The sequence below is a fragment of the Manis pentadactyla genome, chromosome 4, assembly GCF_030020395.1.
Source record: "Manis pentadactyla isolate mManPen7 chromosome 4, mManPen7.hap1, whole genome shotgun sequence".
NCBI classification, from domain to species: Eukaryota; Metazoa; Chordata; class Mammalia; order Pholidota; family Manidae; genus Manis; species Manis pentadactyla.
This window is the reverse complement of record NC_080022.1, coordinates 99,055,090-99,077,798: the sequence shown is the minus strand read 5'-3', so window position 1 is coordinate 99,077,798 and position 22,709 is coordinate 99,055,090. Positions and strand designations below refer to the sequence as shown.

At 38.7% G+C, this 22,709-nt stretch overlaps 1 protein-coding gene across 1 annotated transcript; it reads left to right on the top strand.

Annotated features, from left to right (window-relative positions):
* The first annotated feature begins 11,859 nt into the window (after nt 1-11,859).
* Nucleotides 11,860-21,343, top strand: CHIA (chitinase acidic). Its single transcript, XM_036928892.2, has 11 exons — nt 11,860-11,983; nt 13,155-13,184; nt 13,782-13,983; nt 15,157-15,213; nt 15,960-16,125; nt 18,467-18,591; nt 18,770-18,893; nt 19,187-19,372; nt 19,885-20,004; nt 20,099-20,240; nt 20,978-21,343. Exons 1-11 carry the CDS (start codon nt 11,959-11,961, stop codon nt 21,241-21,243), a joined length of 1,443 nt encoding a protein of 480 aa, XP_036784787.2. The 5' UTR covers nt 11,860-11,958; the 3' UTR covers nt 21,244-21,343.
* Nucleotides 21,344-22,709: the final 1,366 nt, after the last annotated feature.

The following is a 22,709-nucleotide window of genomic DNA, read 5'->3' as shown; positions in this document are numbered from 1 at the left end:
AAAACTGACTAGACAGTGGTCTTAAAAATAAATGTTAACAATAAAAAATAACATGATGAGACATCTGCATGGTATCTTTGGCTCTGTTAATGCATTATAAATTTGTCATCTTATTGAGACTTTACAACAACTCCCCTCCCAGAGGTGGATAGTAAAGGCATTACTACCCATCTCAGACAATTTAACTAAGGCAGAGATGAGTCATTTGACTTGCACTAGAAAATACCAGAGTTCATAGCAGGATCTAAACCAGAAGCCATGACTCTTGATTCCTAGTGGGTGGTTCCTTTCCCCACTGGGTGAAATCATTAATCAGGGAGACAATTACAAGTGCTAAATAGACTTAGACCATTATCTTTTCTGTGTTTCAGCTTCCAAATGAGTAAAGTAGGAATAATAATAGTACCTACTTCATAGGGTTTTGGTAAAGGTTAATGAGTGAATTTTAGCAAATTATTCAGAGCAGTGCTCAGCAGATAAGAGGTGGTGAATAGCATTAGTAATTGTTATTTTATTAGTATGTAGAGGAGGCTAGAACACATCTAAGTCAGAGTCTGCCAACTTTAAGGTTTCACTTCTGCTAAAGGCACTGATTTCTAAGGTTCTTTAATTATCTCTCAGAGGGTCAGAGCTACTAAGAGATATCTTGAGTCCTGAATTGCCTGCTAATTATGGGTTTGCTGCAATACAGGAGATCCTCATGCAAATCTGTCCCTTCCCTTTGAGTCTTAAACAGGGAAGATTCTTGGAAACCTGTGGTTTCTTAATACATCTACTACTCCCAGGGGAGCTTTATCTGTAATAATTTTTCACCCTCTTCTCTGGGTAATAGGTTCTGACTACTAGATGACATGCTACTTCACCAACTGGGCCCAGTACTGGCTAGTCCTGGGGCATTTCAAGCCAGACAACATCCACTCCTGCCTCTGTACTCATGATCTATGTCTTTGCTGGCATGCAGAATAGTGATATCACCACTTACGAAAGAAAATGATATGACTCTCTATCAAGGTCTCAATGGTCCAAAAACAATAAAAGTAACAAAAATAATGAAAATTTTTAACCTTTAAGAACAGTTTGAACAAAACCTTCCACAGCAGCCTCCAGGCTGAAATTCCAAACAGGCCAACAAGCAGCACATGGATAAATTCCACACTTCCTTATTATTTTCAGTACAGTGGAGGCTTATTATTAAGGGGAATGGCTGGCTCACAGAAGGTGGCTGTCAATTAAAGTCCAGTTCAGTTGTCAAGAGAAAGTTAGAAAACTCTACATTCTTGTGGGCTCAAATAAAAACAACTTCCACTTGGAAGCAACCCAAAGATGGTATTGATGACGGATTCAGTGTCCTTAGTAACAGTCTTCATTCCCAGAAGATTAATTAGAACTGTAGACACATTGAAACATACAAACCTTAGGTCACCTTCTCTAAACACTCTCACAATTTAGGAAGTAGGGTGAGAATGAAGAAAACCAGTATCAGAGGCTGCATGAGACTTCTCCTGGCTTCTCAATCACTGTAACAGATAATGCTGAAGTGACTTACCTTTCTACTTTTTCTGACACAACTCTTTGCTTCTTTTTCCTCAGAAAGTCAATTGAAGGAAAACCAAGATTGGAATACAAATCTGTCATTCTAGAGTCCAGTCTGATACTCTGTTCTGATACATGGGAATCACTATGCCAGGCAGTTACTGAAGAATAATGCAAATGACTGTCATTGACTATTCTCTCTCTTGTATGTGAATAAACTGGCATTCTTACTTGGATTGACTGCATTAGTCAGTTTCTCATTGTACTTTTATGTGGTAGCCCTTTAGCTATGCATGTTAGAAATGAAGAAATAAAACTGCCATTACTGTCAGATAATATGATTTATTACATAGGAAACCAAACGCACAAAAAATTATTTAAACTGTTAAGCATGTTTAATAATGTTGCTGAAATTACAGTTTTGTATAAAAAATTAGTTACATTGATGTACAGCAGCAAAAAAACAAAAAAAATGCAGTTTAAGTAATACAAAGAGACAAAATACATAAGATGCCTTGGAATACATGTTTTTCCAATAGATGTGAAAGACCATAATGGAGAAATTTATATGATTTTATTAACATACATTTTAAAAGATGTAAGTAACTTGAGAGGCAACCCATGTTCATGGATAGACAATACCACAAATATTTCAATTTTCTCCAGGGTTATTCCATGTACTTCCAATCAAATTTCCAGTGGGCTTATTATAAAATTGGCTAAATGAGTTATTAAATTGAAAGTGAAGCATAAGGAGCCACAGTGACTAAGACATTCCTGAGGATGAAAAGCAGTGTGTGTGCTGGGGGTGGGGATGGTAGGATGGGATTTGACCAGATACCCTTACATCTGACAGGTCTGAGTTATGATACAAATGGTACTTCAGACCAGTGTAGAAAAATAGATTATTCATAAATGATGCAGGGAGACCTAATTACCTATACAGCAAAAAATGAAATTAGTCCATACACTATATACAGAAACAAATTTCATGGATTAAGGTGTTAAATTTAAAGGCAAAATTTAGAAGTTTAGGAAAAAATGTAAAACAATACTTATCTTCTTGGTTAGGGAGAGATATTTTATCAAATAAAATGCAAAAAAAGAAGCAAGCCATAAAGGAAAAGTTCCATATATTTGACTACATTAAAATTAAGAACTATTTTCATCATAAGACACCATGAAGAACGTGAAAAAAATAAGCCATAGTATGGGAGAAAAAAGAATTACAACTCTGAATACATGAAGTACTCCTATAAAGGATTAACAAATCTGTGTACAACCCAATGGCAAAATTGGCAAAAGGCATGAGCAGACTTCACAGAAAAGGAAACAAAAGTGGACAACAAAGCTTTAAAAATGCTCAATCCTATTAGTAACCTGAGAGATATAAACTAAAACTACCCACCACAATGACACAAATATTGAATTTTTTGATGATACCAAGTATAGGTAAAGATATGGAATGATAGTAATTCTCCAACATTTTTTTTTGGTATCATTAAAATACAATCACATGAGCAACATTGTGGTTACTAGATTCCCCCCATTATCAAATCCCCACCACATACCCCATTACAGTCACGGTCCATCAGTAAGATGCCTTAGAATCACTACTTGTCTTCTCTGTGCTATACTGGCTTCCCCATGGCCCCCCAATGTTATGTGTGCTAGTCGTAATACCCATTATTCCCCTTCTCAATCCCTTCCCACCACCCTCCTCAGTCCCTTTCCCTTTGGCAACAGTTAGTCCATTCTTGGGTTCTGTGAGTCTGCTGCTGTTTTGTTCCTTCAGTTTTTGCTTTGTTCTTATGCTCCACAGATGAGTGAAATCGTTTGGTACTTGCCTTTTTCTGCCTGGCTTATTTCACTGGGCATAATACCGTCTAGCTCCATCCATGTTGTTGCAAATGGTAGGATTTGTTTTCTTCTTATGGCTGAATAATATTCCATTGTGTATATGTACCACATCTTCTTTATCCATTCATCCACTGATGGACACTTAGGTTGCTTCCATTTCTTGGCTATTGTACATAGTGCTGTGATAAACACAGGGGTGCATAAGTCTTTTTGAAACTGGGCTCCTTCATCCTTAGGGTAAATTCTGAGGAGTGGAATTCCTGGGTCAAATGGTATATCTATTTTTAGTTTTCTTAGGCATATCCATACTGCTTTCCACTACAGTTGAACTATTTTACATTCCACCCACAGTGTAGGAGGGTGCCTCTTTCTCTGCATCCTCACCAGCATTTGTTGACCCTAGTCTTTTCTTTGTTGGCCATCCTAACTGGCATGAAGTGATATCTCACTTTGGTTTTAATTTGCATTTCCCTGATAAATTAATGATGGGGAAAATCTTTTCATGTGCCTGTTGGCCATCTGAATTTCTTCTTTGGAGAATTGTCTGTTCATATCCTCCACCCATTTTTTAATAGGGTTATTTGCTTTTCGGGTGTTGATGTGTGTGACTTCTTTATATATTTTGGGTGTTAACCCCTTGTTGGATATGTCATTTACAAATATATTCTCCCATACTGTAGGATGCCTTTTTTGTTTTGCTTAAGGTGTCCTTTGCTGTACAGAATCTTTTTAGCATGATGTAGTCCCATTTGTTCATTTTTTATTTTGCTTCCCTTGCCCAAGAAGATGTGTTCAGTAAAAAGTTGCTCATGTTTATATTCAAAAGATTTTGGCCTATGTTTTCTTCCATGAGTTTTATGGTTTCATGACTTACATTCAGGTCTTGGATCCATTTTGAGTTTACTTTAGGGCTAGACAGTAATCCAGTTTCATTCTCTTGCATGCAGCTGTCCAGTTTTGGCAACACCAGTTGTTGAAGAGGCTGTCATTTTCCCATTGTATGTCCATGGCTCCTTTTTTGTATATTAATTGACCATATAACATTGGGTTTATGTCAGGGCTCTCTATTCTGTTCCATTGGTCTATGGGTCTGTTCTTGTGCCAGTACCAAATTGTCTTGATTACTGTGGCTTTGTAGTAGAGCTTGAAGTTAGGGAGCATAATCCCACCACCACCACTTTATTCTTCTTTCTCAGGATTGCTTTGGCTATTTGGGGTCTTTTGTGGTTCCATATGAATTTTAGAACTATTTGCTCTAGTCTGTGGAAGAATGCTGTTGATATTTTGATAGGAATTGCATTGAATCATAGATTGCTTTAGGCAGGATGGCCATTTTGACAATATTAATTCTTCCTATCCATGAAAACAGGATGTGTTTCCATTTATTGCTGTCTTCTTTAATTTCTCTCATGAGTTTCTTGTAGTTTTCAGAGTGTAGGTCTTTTTCTTCCTTGGTTAGATTTATTCCTAGGTATTTTATTCTTTTTGATACAATTGTGAATGGAATTGTTTTCCTGATTTCTCTTTCTGCTAGTTCGTCATTAGTGTATAGGAATGCAACAGATTTCTGTGTATTAATTTTGTATCCTTCATCTTTGCTGAATTCAGATATTAGATCTAGTATTTTTGGAGTGGATTCTTCAGGGTTTTTTATGTGCAATATCATATCTTCTGCAAACAGGGACAGTTTAACTTCTTCCTTGCCAATCTGGATGCCTTTTATTTCTTTGTGTTGTCTGATTACTGTTGCTAGGACATCCAGAACTATGTTGAATTAAAGTGGGGAGAGTGGGCATCCTTGTTTTGTTCCTGATATTAAAGGAAAAGCTTTTACTTCTCGCTGTTAAGTGTAATGTTGGCTGTGGGTTTGTCATATAGGGTCTTTATTATGTTGAGGTATTTGCCTTATGAATGGATGTTGAATTTTGCACGATGCTTTTTTGGCATCTCTGGAGATAATCATGTGGTTTTTGTCCTTTTTGTTGATGTGGTGGATGATGTTGATGGATTTTCAAATGTTGTACCATCCTTGTATCTCTGGACTAAATCCTACTTGATCATGGTGGATGATCTTTTTAATATATGTCTGAATTCAGTTTGCTAATATTTTTTGTTGAATATTTTTACATCTATGTTCATCAGGGATATTGGTCTTTAATTTTCTTTTTTTGTGGTGTCTTTGCCTGGTTTTGGTATTAGAGTGATGCTGCATCATCAAATGAGTTTGAGTATACCCTCAACTTCTACATTTTGGAAAACTTTAAGGAGGATGGGTATTAGGTTCACTAATTGTTTGATAAAATTCAGCAGTGTAACCATCTGGTTCAGGAGTTTTGTTCTTAGGTGGCTTTTTGATTACCAATTCAATTTTGTTGCTGGTAACTGGTCTATTCAGATTTTCTGTTTCTTTCTGGGTCAGCCTTGGAAGGTTGTATTTTTCTAGAAAGTTGTCCATTTCTTCTAGGCTATCCAGTTTTTTAGCATATAATTTTTCATAGTATTCTCTCATAATTCTTTGTATTTCTGTGGTGTCTGTATTGATTTTTCCTTTCTTATTTCTGATTCTGTTTATGTGTGTAGACTGTCTTTTTTTCTTGATAAGTCTGGCTAGGGGGTTATCTATTTTGTTTATTTTCTCAAAGAACCAGCTCTTGCTTTTATTGATTCTTTCTACTGTTTTATTCTTCTCGATTTTATTTATTTCTGCTCTAATCTTTATTATCTCCCTGCTTCTACTGACTTTGGGCCTAATTTCTTCTTCTTTTTCTAGTTTCATTAATTGTGAGTTTAGACTGCTCATATGGGATTGTTCTTCTTTCCTGAGGTAGGCATGTTTTGCAATGTACTTTTCTCTTAGCACGGCCTTGGCTGTGTCCCACAGATTTTGCGGTGTTGAATTATTGTTGTCGTTTGTCTCCATATATTGCTTGATCTCTGTTTTTACTTGTTCATTGATTCATTGATTATTTAGGAGCATGTTATTAAGCCTCCATGTGTTTGTGGGCTTTTTCATTTTCTTTGTGTAATTTATTTCTAGTTTCATACCTTTGTTATCTGAGAAGTTGGTTGGAACAATTTCAATCTTTTTTTGTGCTTTGTGTCTGTAGCTGCTAAAAATTTACTAAGGCTCTTTCTGTGGCCTAGTATATGATCTATTTTTGAAAATGTTCCATGTGCACTTGAGAAGAATGTGTATCCTGTTGATTTTGGATGGAGTGTTCTGTAGATGTCTGTTAGGTCCTTCTGTTCTAATACGTTGTTCAGTGCCTCTGTGTCCTTAGTTATTTTTTGTTTGGTTGATCTGTCCTTTGGAGTGAGTGGTGCACTGAAGTCTCCTAAAATGCATGCATTGCACTGTATTTCCCCCTTTAATTCTGTTAGTATTTGTTTCACATATGTAGGTGATCCTGTGTTGGGTGTGTAGATATTTATAATAATTATATCTTGTTGGACTGACCCCTTTATCATTATTTAATGTCCTTCTTTGTCTCTTGTTACTTTCTTTGTTTTGAAGTCTATTTTTTCTGATCCAAGTACTGCAACTCCTGCTCTTTTCTCCCTATTAGTTGCATGAAATATCTTTTTCCACAAATCTCTTGTAGGCAGCATATAGATGGGTCTTATTTTCTTGTCCATTCAGTAACTCTATGTCTTTTCATTGGTGCATTCAGACCATTTACATTTAGGGTGATTATGGATAGGTATGTACTTATTGCCATTGCAGACTTTAGATTAGTAGCTACCAAAGGTTCAAAGGTAAGTCTCTTACTATCTAACAGTCTAATTAATTCACTCAGTATGCTATTACAAACACAACCTAAAGGTTCTTTTTTTTCTCCTTTTTATTCCTCTTCCATTCTTTATGTATTAGGTATAATATTCTGTACTCTTTGTCTATCCCTTGATTGACTTTGGGGGTAGTTGATTTGATTTTGCATCTGCTTAGTAATTAATTGTTTTACTTTGCTGTGGTTTTATTTTTGTTTGAACCAGGTTCCTTTGATGTTTCATAGTTGTATGTCATGCCCTCTAGTGTCCAGAGGCTCTAGTCGCTGGAGCTCCTCAGCCCTTGTGGTCATGTTGGGTGTCACAGAGGAGTGGTGCTGGTTCCCTGTGGGGAGGAAAGAGCTGTTTCCTGCTTCCTGGCTACAGTGCCTGTCTCCACTGTCAGAACCAGTGGGCCCACACACAGGTGTAAGTCTCTGTGCTTTGTGTCTGTAGCTGCTATTGGCAGGGCCTTCCTCTGGCTGGCCTGACCCCACGGCATGGAATGCTGGTTTGCAAGCTGGTGCTGGCAGGCCAGGAGGAAGGTGCAGCAGGCTGCGTATCACAGTGAGGGGCCTCAGAGCTATGTAGCCAGCCAGGGGAATGGAGTGCCTGAAGCTCCTGAAAGTTCCCAACCTGCTGGGCAGAGCACACCCAGACAACCTTGTCCATCTATCTCTTCTCCTGTGCAGCAAGCTCTGTGCAAACCCTGCCCCTTCAGCAGCCCTCTGGCTGCTAGGAAGCCTCTCAGACTGCCCGCCTTTCCTTTGTCCCAGAGAAGCTGGATATGGATCCCTGTCCTCCACAAATGGCTGGAATCTCTGTCTGTCCAAGTATTCCACCTGTCTTAGCTTTTCAACCCCACTAATCTCCAGAGCACCATGCAATGTAGGTTTGTGCTCTCAAAGAAGATCTCCAGGGCTGGGTGTTCAGAAATCCTAGGCTTTCACCCCCTCCCTGCTCAGTTTCTCTTCCTTCAGCCAGTGAGCTGGGGTGGGTGATGGGCTTGGGTCCCACTGGATGAAGGCTTTGGTACATTACCCTGTTTCGTGAGGTCTGCTCTGTTCTCCAGGTGTATGCAGTCTGGTGCAGCCTTCTTTCCTCTTGCTCTTTTAGGATTAGTTGTATTAAATATATTTTCATTCTATATGTGTTTTTGGGAGGAGTTCTCTGTCTCACCTCTCTTACCGCCATCTTGAATCTTTCAAACATTGCTTTTTGTAGTGCAAATTGATACAACTACTTTAGAAAAAAGTGCTGAGCTAATGGTAAACTTTGTGATGGATATGCTGCTTCACCCAGCAATCTCATTCCTAGTTGTAAACATTGGAGAAATTTTCAAGTGCACACCAAGTTATGATTATAGCAGCATGTAAGGGAAAATACTGGAAACAAACCACATGTTGCTCTATGCAGAAAGGATGAGTGAATTGCCATATAGTCATGTAATGGAATACCATACAGCTGTGAAAATAAGTTAATGGCTGCTATTTGTAACAACTTGAATGAATCTCAAAAACTAATGCTGAACTAAAAAAAGCAAAAAATAGAAGAATACATATGATGTTGTTTCACTTACACAAAACTAATGAATATATTAAAACTGATATAAACTAATTATAATAAGCTATTATAAAACTAAAAAATGTATTATTTAGGGAAACAGGCATATGTGATAAGATTATAAATAAAACAAATGGTTAATACAAAATTTAGGGCAAAGGCTTACTCCAAAGTAAGTATTTAACATAGAGTAATATTCAAAGATAATATTATCTTATCTTATTTAAGCTGGTTAGTGGCATATGGGTTTTCATTTTAACATTTCTACTTAAATGTATATCCAAATTCATTTGTATGGCACATCATACTATAAATTTGAGAGAGACTTATAACACTGGATTACTAAAAAAACTGAACAATGTGAAAGGATACATAATGACAACACTATGAATTTTATGGTGGTGGTAATTCTTTCCAACAACTTACATGCCCAGATGGGGAGGAAGTTTGATGCAGATTCACTTGCAGTGCTTAAGAAGCCATTAAGGAGGGATGTTTTACCCCAGATCCTTTATATAGGATCAAGAGTGCAAATTCAATAGAAAATATCTCACTAAATCCAAGCAGCTGCTACACCTCACAGTACTAGATAAAATAGACCTGAGAGTACTGCCCTTGCTGCTTGTTTTTGCAAATCCTTGACTTAACCTTGATTTGACACAATTTTGGCTCTTTGTTCCAACTGTACTTCCCTGGGAGCCTCAGGGAAATGTCTTTCCCAGGTTAACCTGGGCCACAATAGCTTACTTAACATAAAGAGGCAGTGCAGTGTATTAAATTTCCATTCTGGCGGCAGATAGTCTTGGCTGTGAATCTGGATCTGGTGCTTAAGATTTGTTTGATGAATTTCTCATCTACACAGTTGGAGTGATAGTATTTCATAGGCTAAGTTCTTTTTCTGTCACTCAATATTCACTTCCACTCTTTTAGAATTTCACTTTGTGACCAGTCCTGCTGGAAACTTAAATCCAAGTGCCCTGTCCTTTCCCTATTCAAGGTTCTAGTGCAAGCTCTAAGCTATACAAACAAACAATTTCTCCCAGAATTTTGATTCTTGTGTGGAATGATGCATGAATGAAAAATAAAATTGGAGTTTATTTATCCTAAGTCTTCTTCCCACTCCACTCCCCCAAGAAAGAATTGATTTCTGTCATTATCAGAGTCAGATCCTATTTCTTTTTTATTGTTGTTATTTATTTATATATATATTTGGTATCATTAATATACACTTACATGAACAACATTGTGGTTGCTATACTGCCTTCCCCATGCCCCCCTCCACATTATGTGTGCTAATCATAATGCCCCCTTTTTGCCTTATCCCTCCCCTTCCCACCCATCCTCTCCAGTCCCAATCCCTTTGGTAACTGTTAGTCCATTCTTAGGTTCTTTGAGTCTGCTGCTGTTTTGTTCCTTCAGTTTTTCCTGTTTTCTTATGCTCCACAGATGAGTGAAATTGTTTGGTACTTGTCTTTTTCCACCTGGCTTATTTCACTGAGCATAATACCCTCTAGCTCCATCCATGTTGTTGCAAATGGTAGGATTTGTTTTCTTCTTACGACTGAATAGTATTCCATTGTGTCACCTCTTCTTTGTCCATTCATCTACTGATGGACACTTAGGCTGCTTCCATTTCTTGGCTATTGTAAATAGTGCTGCAATAAACACAGGGGTGCATAAGTCTTTTTGAAACTGGGCCCCTGCATTCTTAGGGTAAATTCTGAGGAGTGGAATTCCTGGGTCAAATGGTATTTCTATTTTTAGGTTTTTGAGGAACCTGCCTACTGCTTTCCACAAAGGTTAAACCAATTTACCAATCCTATTTCTTATCTTTAAGTCTGTGAACTTCCTTACATTTTCCCAACAAACTAATCTGTGCTTGTTGGAGCTAGTTTTAGTAACTTACAAAAATAAATTCATAATGATATAAACACCAGAGCAATCTCTGGTACCTAGTAGGTGCTTCTAGCACTTGTTGATATTATTTTCACAATTGAAATCCTGCATGGCAGCATGCCTACCAGACTTCCTCTGGTCCTGTGAGTGGAGACCAAACACAAAGGACCTATTTATCATTGGGTAAGTGGACACAATTTAGTTTCTAAATGTGATTAAATAGAGAAATCAGTCTAGATTCACAATAAGTCTGCTAAGGTGTCAACATCCTATGATGGGGATCCCTTAAGCCCACCAACTGCATTCCAGGTATTGTCACAAGACAGTACTGTATAAGCAATAAAGGCAATATGTGCTAGAGTACCTCAAGTATTTCAGAGGAAGAAGAGATGACTAAGCTTCAAAGAGAGGATCTGAGTTGTGCTTTGAAGAACAGTAACGTTGGGGTAGGCTGTGAGGAGGAGAAGACATAGGCAAAGGGTGGAAAGAGAGGGTGAACAAAAAGCCATGAAAGACATGTTTGGGACAATGAAAAGATCTTTTTGGCTGAAGCAGAAATTTATTATAGGATAATGGTAGTGGATAATGTTTGAAAGGTGGATTGGAATTAACTTTAAGCACAAAATTCTAGAAATGGTCGAGTTGCAACTATATCTGTTAAAAGAGACTCTTTTCAATGTCATCAATATTTTTTAACATCTTCTGGGTATAACTTGAAACGATGGAACACTAGAGAGTTCTTGTTGACCTTTAGAAGGGCATTTTAAGAACCATACATTCCCAGGTAAAATTATCATATAATCTGACTTAAGATCATTCCAAAGAATAGGTGTGAGTAGAATATTCAGAAAGTAACACCTCATGATGCAAACTGATTGTACAAATTATATATAAATAAGTCCAGGAAGATAAAAGTTTTAAGAACAGCTAGTAACTTGCAAGGGTTTTTATTATTTACTTTCCAATAAAGATGTGCTTTGATGCCAGGTACAAAATGTCCACAACATAAAAGAAAACTTAACCAGAAAGTTAAACAGATGATTATCAGCAGAGGGAACTGCCAAAAAAGCTATTAAGCCAATACTTTCCATGGTGATAGTCTCCACCATCCTGTTAAAAGACATGGCATTGTTTTATCTTTATTGTTCAGAGAAGGTGATAGTGGGAGTGTAGGTTGGAGGTCTAGGGAGCCGTGTTTGTAGGCAGGTGATTTGTTGATCTACCGATTAGCTACATACACATCTGTGTTAAATGCTTCCACTTGGAAGAACTCATAACCTGGAGACTCAGATGGTATAAAAATCAAATCCAGGCTCTGCTAGGCCAGTACCAGCGTCAACCATGGCAAAGCTTATTCTCCTCACAGGTGAGTTTGTAATCAGAAATAGGGCTTTATTCTTACCTGATTTCTTTTTCTTTCTGGATCTGATAGCCATGAAGCAGTCTTCACGTTATACCTCTATGCTTTTCCATTCTTCTTTCACCATTTCAAATTTCCAAGAGAATCCTGACAAATACCAATCAGTCTACCTCTTATTTTCTGATTCCCAATTAACTCTGGTAACATTTCTACCTTTATTAATTCCATGGGCATGGTCCTAAGAGAAAGACTTTTCTTCCAATGTTTGTCTTACTCTTTCACCTTTTGTTGGGTTTCTTTGTCTTCATTCATCTTCCTGAACCACATCACTGTAATTGGTATTAATTTTTTTCTACATGTGTCCTTGGTCTAGCTTTTTCCGGGATGAAAATCTGTAGGAACTAAGATAGAATCATATAAATTATCTCTGTTCTCCCGTTTTCAGGATTACTTCCTTTTTATCCCCTACTGTCTTATGAAATTGCTGATACATCATAAAAATGACAGAAATTCTACCATTTAAAGGAATTAATCCAGTAAATTGTTAACAACCAAGTTATACTTGTAGTTTATTAGTTGCTCTGGAGTTGGGATTTACAAACTTTTTTATAGTTTCAGAACATTTTCCAAATGAAACCTCTAGCTCAATTCGTAAAACAGTCAGATAAGAAGTACTCTAGTCGAAGTGAAGGAGAGGCATCTGGGTTTCCTGAAGAGTTCCTAGTTCTTCTCTGCTGCTCTAAGGGCTCCTAAAAGATGGTTCAAAAGTAAAAATCCAAGGTTCCAGGAGAGACTAGATTCACTGCTTTAGAGGATGACTTCTCCATGGAAGGCTGTACTCATCCCAGTTCAGGGAGGTGAAGCATGGATGGATTTGTAGTCACTGAGTAAATTTAGGGTAATTTCAGTAAGTAGATCTTCCATAGATGGTAGACTTTGAACTCTGCATTCAATGACATTTATTGACATGGAAGGTGAAAGATGAGAGAGTCATGGCCATTTTTCAGTAAGATGGGAAAATGGTGCCTTCACTGAAAAGCCTACTCTTTGGCATAACCCCTAAAAGCCACTTAGGCTGTAATAACCTATGACAAATAGGATGGCATCCAAGACCTCAGAATTAGATTCTATAGGATATAGACAATTGATTCGGAGTACGTGTTTTCTTTCTTTCTAGGTCTGGCCTTTCTGCTGAATGCTCAGCTAGGTAAGTCCTGGACTCGGTTTTATCTTCAACATAATCTCTTCCTATCATAAACCTCAAATCTCTATAAATGACTCATAAAGTAATTGTCTGCTTAATGTATTGTATGTGATTTTTAAATATTCCACTATTGCTCTTTTTAAAAGTATATCAAGGGGTAAGCCATACTAAGGAAAGAGAGTTACTGTCACCCTCACAGACAGACAGGTTTGACATTGGGAAAATCTATGGTTTTGGACTGCCTGTCACTGCTATGCCCTTCAGCAGGACCACCTGCTATGACTGGTAATTGACCACCTATTATAAATGGGTACTCATTGGGATTCATAGGACTCTGGGACATCTCTGCTTAAATAGCTCCTAGGCTCATCCAAGATCCCAAAATGAATCTTATCAAAGTTAAAAATAACCAACCCCAACTTGACTAGTTGCCAAGTAAGAATCTTTGAACGCATCTGCAGAAGTGTTCACACTAACCATTCCCACACTACAATCAGGCATCTGAGACAAAGGAAGAGTAAGAGAGGCTGGGCCAAAACTCACAGCACATTTCAGTGGCACGTAAATCCAGCCCTTGTTCTCACTTCTTACTACATTCAGGTTCCTCCTTCCAGCTGACATGCTACTTCACCAATTGGGCCCAGTACAGGCCAGGCCTGGGACGCTTCATGCCTAGTAACATTGACCCCTGCCTCTGTACTCACCTGATCTATGCCTTTGCTGGGATGCAGAACAATGAGATCACCACCATTGAATGGAATGATGTGACTCTCTACCAAGATTTCAATGGCCTGAAAAACAAGTAAGAGAAGGGGGAAATATCCAATTTGGTTTTGCCTAGGTCAGAACTCCCCAAACATTAATGTACAAACGAATCATCTGGGATCTTAAAATGCAGTTCAGGTTTAAAGAGTCTGAAGTGGGGACCAAGACTCTGATTCTTAACAAGCTCCCAGATGATCCTGATGCTTCTAGTCAAGGAGCTATATAACAAGGATGTAGATAACATAGTGCATTGTCTGCTATAGCAGGTATTTAAAAAGAATTCGTTTATTCTTCCTCTGTTGATATCTTTTTTTATGACCCAGGAAATTGCAGGCCAAGTTACCTACTTGTATCTGAGACCAGGAGGCAGTAGAACTGAAGATTAGATATCACTGAGCCCAAGACATCAGAAGAGTTTGCTGTCTTTTAATTGAGCTCTTTTTTATGTAAAAATGAAGCAAAACAAACAAAATCCCTGGTATCTATAACTTCTGGTTTGCTCAGTTTAGTTATAACGTGAAGAACTAAGACTACAGGCTGTGTCTACCATTGCTGGTGGCACTGTCTTGAATGTAGGTACTAGAATTTAAGTTCGGACACCTAAGAGGAAGTAAACCCTTTAGAGCAGTATTTCTTAGAGTGTGATCCATTCACTATTTCTCAAAATCACATAGGGCACTTGATAAGAATACCAATCCCTACCCCGGTCCAACTAAACCAGAATCTCTGAGAAAGGTCTATAAACCTGGAATTTTAATGTCACCCTTACACTTCATTTTCATATGAACTGGTGTTTAAGAACCAGTATTCCAAAAAATGTGTGTAATTCTAAGCCAATTGATTTATATTCATTATCATAGAAGCTGAGAAAGTAATTGTCCTCAAGCAACATTTACCATTTCATCTGACAGAATAGAATATAAGCTAATTATACTTTCAAGTCATATATACATAAATTTGCCAGTACACTCCTATTTTTACAAAATCCAGTCCCATAACTTAGATTTCCCTCAAGAACTCTGAATGCACTATGATTGTAACAGCACATACAATTTGTATAAAGTCTTCAGTAGTGAAGGAAAACTGTATTATGGAGTATCTTATAAAGGCCACATCAAAGTACATGACCAGGCCTGATACCCAAGCAATGTTATTTTAAGTAGAGGGACTCATAAATTTTGAAGCTTCTCTTCTATCCTTTGCCTTACAGGAACAGCCAGCTGAAAACTCTCCTGGCCATTGGAGGATGGAACTTTGGAACTGCCCCGTAAGTCTCTGTGGGAGAGCCTCGTGTTTATTTGCAAACAAGTTAGCCCAATGTGACCTATGTCTCTTTAAACTTCACTATCCAAGACAATATTTTTAAGGAGTATATTTATATATTGCTTTTATTATATTATTATTTTATATAATTTGTATTATTTTTACTAATTATTAAATAATAATAATAATTAGGGGTTTGCCTTAAACATTCTACTTAAATAACTTAAGATACTAGAAATTCAATATTAAGTAGAACACAATTTGTTTTATATATTTACATTTAGATAGATATTCCTGGGACTCTATTCACATTACTGAGATTTCAAAACAAGCTCTTAAACTATTTCAAAAGCACAGTCTCTGAAAAGAGTGGTATAGCCCTTCTCTTCATTTTTTGGGGGATGCGAAGAGAAATTCATGCAAACAAAGACTTCTTTGAGGGCATATGAACTTGGGGGGACTATTTGGAGACAGAACACAGTGAGCTGAGGTATCCAGGTGTTCAGAGCAATGAGTGCAGCTTGGGAGAAGGATTGAAGTTGGGTGGATAACCAAATAAAGGTAAGTTGAGATACCCTGGCTGGGCCAAAGAGTGATTACAAAGTAAGGACAGGAGAAACCTGGGAGCATACTTTTATCTGGGCTGTGGGTCCAAGTGAAAAGCACTGAGACAGAAATACAGGAGTTTGATTTTACTACAAGGTGTTGGGCCCACCAAGGCCTCACTCTGCCTTCTTTGGTGTCCTTCAGCTTCACTGCCATGGTTTCCACTCCTGAGAACCGCCAGACTTTCATTGCCTCAGTCATCAAATTCCTACGTCAGTATGGGTTTGATGGGCTGGACTTCGACTGGGAATACCCTGGCTCTCGCGGGAGCCCTCCTCAGGACAAGCACCTCTTCACTCTCCTGGTGCAGGTGAGGAGGGCAGTAGCCATCATTAGTCCAAGAAAATTCAAAGTCTTTTCTTCCCAAGGAGAATCTGGTGGTTCCAGAATGAAACTAAATTGGCATTTAGAATTATGGAATCTTCTCATTACAAAAATTCTTAGATATCATGCCTTCATTCAACAGAATGTAATAACAACAACCACAGATGTGTGCTATGTGCCAGGCATTATCCTACATGCTGTTTTAAAAATCATAACCCATTCCATCTGCACATCTACTCTATAACAGGTACTATAAATATCATAATCTTTATTTTACAGATGAGGAACTGAGGTATAGAGGGCTTAAGAAACTTGCCTAATACCACACAACTAGTAGGTGTCATAACTACTCAGGAAGCCTGGCTACAGAGCCCCGTGCCTCTAATGGCTACACCGGACTGCCCATTCTTACAGAGTACTTTACTCTGTCCCAGTGTCAGGTATCAGACTAAAGATAAGAGTAAGAAACAACCTTTGGCTTTAAGGAACACACAATCTGAAGTGGAAGACTAAAAAATAACAATTACAGTACGTTTTGATAAATGCGTGATAGAGAGCTGCAGAGTGCAATGGTAGCACAGAGAGATGGTGCCTACTTCTGCTCTGGGGCAGGATCAGGAAGAGCTTCCTAGAGTAAGTGATACTTGAGTTCAGTCTTGAAAGAACTGGTATTAGCCAGTTGAGGATAGGAACTACACAATGAAGATATGTAGATATATGTGATCAAGTAGATGAGAGATGGATTGTGAGACTGCACAGGTAGCAAGAATCAGATTGGGTGGGACTTGTATAAATGTTAAGGAATTTGGACTTTACTCTCAAGGTCACAGGGGAGCTTTGAAGGGTTTTTAAATAGTGGAAAGATATGACAAAACTTGTGTCTGGATGGGTGAAAGATTAATTAGAATGGGAGGAAGGTACAGAGTTAGGCTATTGCAGTAAATCAAGCAAGAGATGCTGAGGGCCTGAAGAAAAGCTCTAACAGTGAGGACATAAAGAGTAAATACACAAGGGTTATTAGGAGGGTGAAATCAGTCAGATTTGGAGACCAAATGGAAATAGAAAAGCAAGAGCACTTCCAGTTTCCTGACTTTGAGGACGGGTTTAACTGTGGTCCTATTAACTAAGATGGTAAATACAGGAAGAAGAATAGATTTACAGCAAGAAGAAAGACTCAATAATTTGTCTTTGAACATAATTAGTGAAAGGAATCTGTAGGACATCCTACAGGAATGCCCAGCAGACTTGCCCAGCAGACTCTGGATGAATACCAATCTGGAGTTCAAGACAAAGAACTTGATATAATGAACTGAAATCATCAGCAAGGGTAATGATTAAGAGATCACCAAGGAAAAGTGAACTGAGTGAGAAAAGCTAAGGATGGTTTTTAGATTTACCTTCTCCTAAGACAGAGATTCTTTTCCATATTATCCCATATACCAGATCTTCAGTCAGCCTCCAAAGAGTTGCAATATTAAGTAACTCACTAGTTGGAGAGTTAATCTACTTATTTGTTGAACAACTCTAGTGATCAGAAAGAACATCTTTATTCTGGGCCAAAACATGCCTCCAGTCATAATTTTTAACTTCCAGTTATTGGTTGTAGCTCTGCCCACTGAAGTAACAAAGAATAAAACTGCACGTTTTGCAATATATTAGTTCAATATTTGAAGACAGCTATAATATCCTGCCTATAACTTCTCTTCTTCCATTTAAATACCTAGTTCCTTTAACCAGTATCCTCATGACAGTTTTCAGACCCTTCACTGGAACATTCTCTGGTGCACCCCAGTAATCCAATTACAAAAACTGAACCCAGTACACAAATGCGATTAGAATCACACAAATTAAAGGTGGATTAACCTCTAACGTTGAATGGAAACTTATCACCTAGCTGTCACCACCTTCCTTAGTGGCCAATTCAACATTTCATTTGCAAGGATGTCAGTCCTATTAAATAGTTTAATTATTGGATGAAGAAAAGCAAATTTCTACACTGCTAAAAGCTGGATTACTGCAGCAACTGTAACTTCAGAGTGTAGTGATACCAGTGGAATTCTGGTCATTTGAGACCTGGATTCTGGTTATGAGCTGTCTACTAACTTGCTGTGGGACTTTGGTGAAACTGTGTAATTTCCATGCATATTAGACAGCTATAAAATGTCATCAATCCTATCTACTTTATGGGGATATTGAGAGACTAAAGTAAGAAAAAATATGGAAAAGCACTTTGAAAAAGAAAAGCATTATACAAGAATATATTTAGTGCTATTTAAGGAGGTGAAATTAGATTCATAGATGCTCTACTATACTTGATTATTCTATAGGAAATGCGCGAAGCTTTTGAGCAGGAGGCCCAGCAGAGCAACAAGCCAAGGCTGATGGTCACCGCTGCAGTAGCTGCTGGTATCTCCAACATCCAGGCTGGCTATGAGATCCCCCAGCTAGCCCAGTGAGTGACTCACCTTAGCCTCAAACTCCTATAGGTATCACATTTGCAGGGTAAACTTTTCCTTAGTCTGTCTTGCTGTTCAGGAACTTGTTTAGGAGGTTTTGAAAGTAGTATTTTGCCTGAATAGGTATGAAAAACGACCATCAGGAAAGTTTTTAAATCCTTTACCCCACCTTAGGTACCTGGACTATATCCATGTCATGACCTATGACCTCCATGGCTCCTGGGAAGGCTACACTGGAGAGAATAGCCCCCTCTACAAATACCCAACTGACACTGGCAGCAATGCCTACCTCAATGTGGTGAGTCTCTGCACAGATGCAGATACAGCCCAGAGATTATGTAAATCACATGGAACAAAACAAATATAAATTCTGCAAATGTCTAACTTGGATAACTGAAAGTGGCTGATCCTCTTAAGTGGCTGATCATATTTTCTTAACTATAATTTCACCAAAATGTTTTGAAAGAATACTGACTAATCCATTTGTCCTTACTGTCATACAACTTTACCTGTTAGAACAGTGGACTAATATAACAAAGCACTGGGCCATCCACTGGGTGGGGCCTTCAGCCTAACCTGTTACCATTGCAGGACTATGTCATGAACTACTGGAAAGACAATGGTGCTCCCGCTGAGAAGCTCATCGTTGGATTCCCTACCTATGGACACACTTTCATTCTGAGCAATCCCTCCAACACTGGCCTTTTTGCCCCCACTTCTGGAGCTGGTCCTGCTGGGCCCTACACCAGGCAGGCTGGATTCTGGGCCTACTATGAGGTACATAGGTTGGTCTGTACAATGGAAATTTTGTGAATTTCATGCCCTGTGCTGAGTAGTAACCATAGGGCTAGAATCTGCAGAAAGCTTGAATGTTGATTCTGTCACTACTTACCTACTCTAAACAAAGATAGATATTATTCCAAATACTTCAAGTGTTTAAATAACCTATTCATTTATGTAATCCAGTATGAAGAGCACTTAGGATGTGCAATGTCCCTTTAAGCAATAGACTACAAACTTAAGCTTCTTTAATTAGCACATAAGGGAATCAAATAACTGTATATCTCATATTAGTGTGGGCTCCTAAAATCAAACAGTAAGAATAGGGATAGGATACCAGTATTTCAAAAGCAGCATGATCTTATTTACTACACATAAAAACCCATGATTAAAAAACTGAGGAAAACCCCAATTGGCCACATGAAATGAAAAATCAGAGAAAAAAAGTGTATGTGTTTTCTTCCATACAAGTCATATTTAAAAGATTTGAATCTCTTTGCTTTTTGAAGATCTGTACCTTCCTGAAAAATGGAGCCACTCAGCAATGGGACGCCCCTCAGGATGTACCCTATGCCTATCAGAGCAATGAATGGGTTGGTTATGACAATGTGAAGAGCTTCGAGATCAAGGTAAGGAGTGCCTCTCCAATGTGCTGCAGGCCCAGACCTGGGTTCCAGGAAATAAAAATGACTCCTGCTGATGGTGTCCTTTATCCCTAACCAGGCTCAGTGGCTTAAGCAGAATAATTTCGGAGGTGCTATGGTCTGGGCCATTGACCTGGATGACTTCACTGGCACTTTCTGCAACCAGGGCAAGTTCCCCCTGATCACCACCCTGAAGGATGCCCTCGGTCTGCAGAGTTCAAGTAAGTGACAGCAGGAGAATGCCCAAGCATTTAAATGCTTAGTCTTCAACTGGAAAGACATCTCTAACACCTGTCCACCCCCACTGCTCAGGGAGTCTCCTCGCATTACACCTCATTGCTCTTGTCCATCTGAGAGATAGATAAATATTCTTCCCCTAGGAATTTATGTTCTTATGGGAAACCAGGTCTAACTGGGTGCATTTTCCAGGTCTGCTAAGTCTTAAAGGTGTGGAAAAGCCTAAAAAAATTAGGCTGACCATCAGAATAAGCATTTACTTCTTTACAAACCCCTTATTAAATGTCTTTTTCAGCAAGTCTAGGGAGATTTAACAAGAAACTCTCAGCAGTGCTCACATATTTCTAATCTGTAATTCAGGGGAAGTACCAACTCCTTAGATTTTTTTGCAGATTTTCTCTTAAGAGTTTATTTGCTCACCACTTACACCCAGATCGCAGAAAGGTATATACTGGATGCTCAGTAAATATGTTTTTAATGATTTTTACACCATAAGGGACCAGAGAACTTTCTTAATTCAGTACCATGCTGGTTTAAAATTATAGCTTTCCTAATTCCTGAGTATGGAGTTATATGGTGATTTCCTCAGTTGTAGGGATTCAGAGCTAAGTACACCCCACCACGAGACCTTCCCCAACCCCCAAGTCCAGTTCCCCTCTAGGTAAAGCTGGAGCTAGAAGCCTCTACCAGGTCCACTAGTCTGCTCTTTATGTCGTTTTAGGCTGCAGCGCTCCGTCTCAACCCATTGTGCCAACAGCTCCTTCCAGCAGTGGAAGTGGAAGTGGGAGCGGGAGCGGGAGCGGGAGTGGGAGCGGAAGTGGAAGCTCTGGAGGCAGTGGCTTCTGTGCTGGCAAAGCGAACGGCCTCTATCCTGTGGCAAATAACAGAAATGCCTTCTGGCAGTGCATGAATGGAATCACATATCACCAGAACTGCCAGGCCGGGCTTGTCTTTGACACCAGCTGTACTTGCTGCAACTGGGCATAAACTTGACCTATGTCTCCATTCCCTAGGTTTCTGAACAGTCTCCTTTGCATTGCATGTCTTGCTCCTACCTAGAGTTCTGCAATAAAACCCATTAGTCAAAGCATGCATGTCCTTGGTTTTAAGTGGTTTGGGTGGAAACATTTTTATATGTGAAAATATATGGTGTACATGGGGGTGGAAAAGAGTATGAGGAAGTGGGGGAGCCCACTACCCCATTTTGAGATTTGGACAAAGTGCATTTCAGGCAGAGGTGCAGCAAGTACAAAGTTGAGGCAGAAATGAACATGGCATGTTAAAAGAAAGAAAATCAGTGGTTCTGTGAGGTAGTGGGCACCGGGAAGAAAAAAGTGGGCAGGGGTCAAACCATGAAAGGTCTTGAGACATGGTTAGAAGTCTAGATTTTATTGTACGTGAGCTGTGGAGCCACTGGAAGATTATAGCAGGCATGTAGGGGTGGTGACATGATCTAAATTCAATATTGATAAATGGAGCTAGAATGGGGTTATAGAACATGGGAAAATATCAGTCATGGTGATTGTAGCTGATGTATTGGCTTCTGAGCACTTAACGTGACATGCCTTGGAGATCAAAGACATAGATATGGGAGGTTGTTCCCCTCAGTGAGCAACTGAAGGCAAGAGTCAGTAAAACTAGGTATTGTTTTTAATGTAATTACATTTTCTAGCCAAAGAATGATGAAGTCTGGAGTAAAACAGAGCATAGGAATTGGGGGGAGTCGCTTTGGAAGGAGTTTCCTGCTTAGGTCACTACTAAGGCAAATAACACTGAGGAGGGAACATGAGGATGTGAGGCACTGGACTTGGTGAAGGACATGGAAGAAGCTGCTAACTTTGAGGTAAAGCATCTTTGAACAACACATGGCTGGTGGCTAGATCAAAGTGGTTTCCCAGACTAAGGCCTTTTTCAATGCCGCTATTTTCCCACAAAGATTGATTCTGTCACCATTTCCAGAATCAGCAATTACTGCAGCCTAATAGTGCCTCCCACCCCCATTTTTCTGCCACATTTCTATAGCATCTTACTATGCTGATGGAAAGAGACTGTAATGGGGTATGTGGGGGGTACTTAGTGATGGGGGGAGTCTAGTAAACATAAGTTCCTCATGTAATTGTAGATTAATGATACCAAAAAACAACAAACAAACAAAAACACTAAACATTCAATTACCATATGACACCCCCCCAAAAAAAAGAGAAATGGAAAGAGAGAAAATGTGGCAGATGCAAGAATCAAATAGATAATGGCTGAGAGTATTTCAGAAGTGATGAAAAACATTGAATCGAAGATTAAGAAATGCTACAATCTCAAGCAAGATAAATACAGAGAAAATTTCACCTGGACATATTGTAGTAAAACTGATAAAAACCAAAAAGAAAATCTTGAAATCAGCCAGATTTTTAAAAAGGCACTCTACTTTTAAAGAAGCAATAATAATCCTGCTGGCT